We start from the raw sequence: 4,600 nt of genomic DNA, 5'->3' as shown, positions 1-4,600 counted from the left end.
TTAAGGCCCTCTGTCTTCTGTTCATTGTCGCGTTCTCTGTTATATCAGAACATAGTTTGTGCATCCCAATAGTCTAAAATGGCTTCCTCTTCTTATATCCTTTCATTTATCCACACTGATCTAGAAACAGTTGGCAATTGAAAGCAAATCCCCCTGAAGGCTTCTGGCAAGGACTAAGTTAGTGGTGCATTTGGATGAAGGAGAGGAGGTCACTTTTTAGATTGAGCTACACCCATGACTTGGACCTGCTCCAGGGCATGTCTCAGGGGTCTCTGGCACGCCAATGTGATTGTGGTGTCACTCCTCTGCCGGGGTATTCCACATGGCTTACTGGGTCATAAGCTAATAAGCAGACATTGAGCTACAATCAATCACTCTCTATGAAAAGGCTTTCCTCTTGTCTCATATCAGTTTCAAACATGATTTAAGTATGATAGATAATTTTAAGGCAAACCAGATGGCACTGTTATGGCAAAGTTCCCTCACATGGATATTGTTACATGAAAGACAAATGAGAATTGAATACATCTGAATTTAATTGTAAAAAGTACTAGAATGCACAAAAGTGATCACAAGTAATCATTTTCCTACTAACCTTCCTCTCATCCAAAAGTACCAAATCCATGTTTCAACAGCACATGGACGAATCCTATTCAACATGAACTACACATCATCAACATATAAGAAAATACATCAATACACATTTAACATATAAAAYATTGATTGAAATAAATACAATTACATTTTTCTTATATACATAGTGGCAAAAATAACATGTATTTCTCWACAATTAATCAAATGTACTTGTTCAACATTGGTATAAAACATATAAATAAGTAATGTAAAAAATGTATCTAGCCATTTAAAAGAACCAGCTCATAATGACATTTAAAAAGACAACACTAACATTTCMCATTTTCCAGTGTTATGACGTATTTGTGCTAGATTATTGGGAGCACAGCTTCCTCCATCTGAAAGGGTTGGTCAAGTAGCACCATCATCACACACACACCTTTACACTGGACTCATCTGCAGGTTATCCTTGTCCACTGTTTTGGTCTTTTTGCAGCAGCAGAGTTTGCAACACACCACGGTGAGAATGATTAGGATGATGAATATAGCCAGCATGATGCCAATGGCACCTGAGATCACACCAAARCTGAATTCTGAGGAAAGAAAGAATTTACAATTTAACACGATCATTTAATTGAAGTTCTTGAAGTTACTAAGCATTGTAGCCTACAGTAAAAATTACTATTCTAACTTGCCCACATTGCAATTTYTTCATCAACAATATTTTTTGTAGTTACTCAATCCACTACACATTTAATTGAATTTCACCCGTCTTCAATTCCCTCCACCTCACTCCTAACACATGTGTTTTGCATTGTGGGGTCACTTACCCTCAAAGATGGTCTTGCTCTCTCTGGGTGAGCACTGYGGCTTGCTCCAATCTCCCAGTCTCTTCTGTGCAGAACGAGAGGGGATATAGGCTGCCACCAKGAAGCAGTAGCTCTGTCCTTTATCCAGATTGGTCAGCTCTACATTTCTCAGGTCTGACATCTTCTCTTTCTGTGGATAGGAGTTTACAGTTTAGTATTATTTCATGTCGCACACTGTTTGTGTTGTCATTGGAGGGAATCGACAGGTATCCGGGACGGACTGGGACCAGAAATCGGCTTGGGSATTTCTAACATACTGGCCAATTCCTTCCGTCCAGGTCCCCACAATGGCAATTATTTTGCCTACACGCCCTCATTATTAGCCATATAATTGTAATTTTGGGCAAACCCCTCAATTTAAACCTGCCCACTGGGATAGAAATGGACCAGCCGATCTGGTATTTGCCGGAACTGCCCTATGGCCAGTCCTCCCTTGACCGGTATAGTCTCAAAAGCATTTACAATGAATGTATGTCTATGACTGTTCAACTCACCTTTCCTGTGCTCCCAGCTTTGTTGTATACCACTCTGTATTTCAGGTCGTTCTTGAAGATGTCTCTGATCGTTAACAGCTGCTCATCTTTGTAGAGGGGAGTGAGAGGGTCCTGGATGTGGAGCGTCATCWTGGTCTTGTCTTCGCTCTGCACAATCTTGAAAGCGGGTCCTCCTATTTTAGCTGAGAAGAGGATGCAAGTTAGGCACCATAGCCTTAAGTTGAATAGCGGTACTAACACAGCAATGAAGTATTTGATAAAAATAAAAACCAGCGAAATTAACCTTTCTAATATAATAATGCTATAATGTAATTATTGTACAACACAATAACAATGTAAATAATGAATGACCTAGAAAAATTGTACTATATGACAATGCAATTTAGGGCAGATTAATAATGTGATAACACTCACTGTGTTTGTAAGGGCTGAACCTTTCGGCTCGGGTGTAGGGGAACTCCACAAGGTCAGAGGTAACGCCGGGTAGGGGTTCTGATAGGATGTCGGCAGAGTAGGTCTCCTGCAGGTTCYGCAGCTCGTTGGTGAGGTCACACTCTGTYCTCGAGCTCCGGATGCAGTGAGGGTTCCTTTGTCTGTCCTTACCAAACCTGAACAAAACACAGTCCATCAGTCAGAGTCCTTGAACTGTACTTTTCTGTCATTCACATCAAATGAATGAAGTGGTAGTGTGTAGTTGGGTGTTAGGTATACAGTGCCCTCTGTAATTATTGGGACATTGAAGCATTTCTTCCCCCTCTTTTGGTTCTATACTCCAAAGGTTTAGATTTTAAATCAAACAATTACTATGAGGTTAAACTAGATTATCAGCTTTTATTTTAGGGTATTTTTGTACATATTGGTTTCACCATTTAGAAATGACAACACTTYTTTTTTTTTACATARACCCCCCCCATTTTAGGRGACCAAAGTATTGGGACAAATTCACTTAGTGGTAAAAAGTTAAGGATTTGGTCCCATATTCATAGCATGYAATAACTACATGAMGCTTGAGACTCTACACATTTGTTGGCTGCATTTGCTGTTTGTTTTGGTTGTGTTTCAGATTATTTTGTGCCCAATAGAAATGAATGTATTGTGTCATTTTGGAGTCACTCTTATTGTAAATAAGAATATGTTTCTAAACGGTTCTGCATTAATGTGGATGCTACCATGATTAYRGATAATCCTGAATGAATCGTGAATAATGATGAGTGAGAATGCTAACCTCCCCTGTTATTGTAATGAGAGGTTTGCATGTCTTGGGGGTATGATATTTGTGCGTCTAATTTTCTCACTCATCATTATTCACGATTCATTCAGGACTATCCGTAATCATGGTAGCATCCACATTAATGCAGAACTGTTTAGAAACATTCTATTCACAATAAGAGTGACTCCAAAATGACACAATACATTTACCATTCATTTCTACAAACAGCAAATGCATCCAACAAATGTGTAGTCCCAAGCTTGATGTAGTCATTACGTGCTATGAATATGGAACCAAACGACCAACGACATAGTAATTGTTTGATTTCAAATCCAAACTTGGAGTATAGAGCCAAAAGAAGAAAAAATGCTTMATGCCCCAATAACTACGGAGGGCACTGTAGGTTGCACACTCAGTTTTAAGTTGGCATTCTGTTGACATATAGTAAAGTATTCACCCAGAAAGTGGTCCATTTGTTTGTGCTGACGAGATGTTTTTGTTGTTGTGTAGCAATAGTGATGATGAACAGTGCAGAGTGATAATGCAGCGATATGATGTAGGCTACTTACCTAGAGAATTCAACAGTGTATGTGTAGTTGGTAGGCTCAGGGCCCCATGTTAGAATAGTCTTGAAGTTATTGGACACCCACTGAACATCCATTGCCTCAGGGAAATAATCTTCACCTGTAACCCAGGAGAAAAAAGCCATGATTAATTAGTTCTGTTTTGCACAACGTAGATGTGCTACAATATATTGATAAAGCAGAAAAAAAGTCAAGATATCATCCACGAAGTAGGCCTTTAGCCTAAAGATTAAATAGGATCTATAGCCTACATATATGGATTTAAATGCACATATTTTACATTTTCTTCCTCTGAGCCGCAGGGCTGAGTAATTATCAAATTATCTGATTATCAAACGGTCAAACTTACCAGCTGCTCCAATTGTGAATAGTACCGATGAGAGTAAAACTCCAAAGTGAAGGAAAGTCCTTACATCCTCCATTATGATAATCCAAATTGTTACAGTAGCCTCTTYACTATCGAATGCGAATATAGATTTTTTTTCCCGGGAGAAACGCGTGTAGCTGCTGTTCATCTAAGAAGTCATCAAAGTTTGTCAGATAACTGCACAGTGCTGCTGGTGTCTCTCTTTTATATCACACTGAATTCGCGAGTGGTCGGAATTTTGAATGACTAATTCAACAAGAGCTCCACCTCCCTTACAATTTCTGCAAGAGCATTGCGATTTGTCACTGGCTGAGCATGCTGCCCGTACAATCTGTCGAAGCGCTTATTGTCCATATATGGTTAACCGGATGATGGACAAGCAACTATACCTGTGGCTTGCCATGGCAACGTTGTAGCGGCGGCCGGAATGGAGACATTGAAAGCTCATGGAAATTTGAGTCAATGTCTGGATTTGTTGGAGTCATCTTTGAAGCTGTATTTTG

General features: G+C 39.5%; 1 protein-coding gene across 1 annotated transcript; it reads right to left on the bottom strand.

Moving 5' to 3' along the window:
* Positions 1-518: 518 nt before the first annotated feature.
* LOC111956799 (tissue factor) lies at positions 519-4,344 on the bottom strand. Its single transcript, XM_023977430.2, has 6 exons — positions 4,080-4,344; positions 3,716-3,830; positions 2,351-2,544; positions 1,937-2,118; positions 1,404-1,572; positions 519-1,166 (listed from the first exon to the last, which is right to left on the bottom strand). Exons 1-6 carry the CDS (start codon positions 4,243-4,245, stop codon positions 1,015-1,017), a joined length of 978 nt encoding a protein of 325 aa, XP_023833198.1. The 5' UTR covers positions 4,246-4,344; the 3' UTR covers positions 519-1,014.
* Positions 4,345-4,600: the final 256 nt, after the last annotated feature.

This window comes from Salvelinus sp. IW2-2015, linkage group LG32 (genome assembly GCF_002910315.2).
Source record: "Salvelinus sp. IW2-2015 linkage group LG32, ASM291031v2, whole genome shotgun sequence".
Classification (NCBI taxonomy): domain Eukaryota; kingdom Metazoa; phylum Chordata; class Actinopteri; order Salmoniformes; family Salmonidae; genus Salvelinus; species Salvelinus sp. IW2-2015.
The sequence above is the reverse complement of the archived record's forward strand: the minus strand, read 5'-3'. Positions and strand labels throughout refer to the sequence as shown.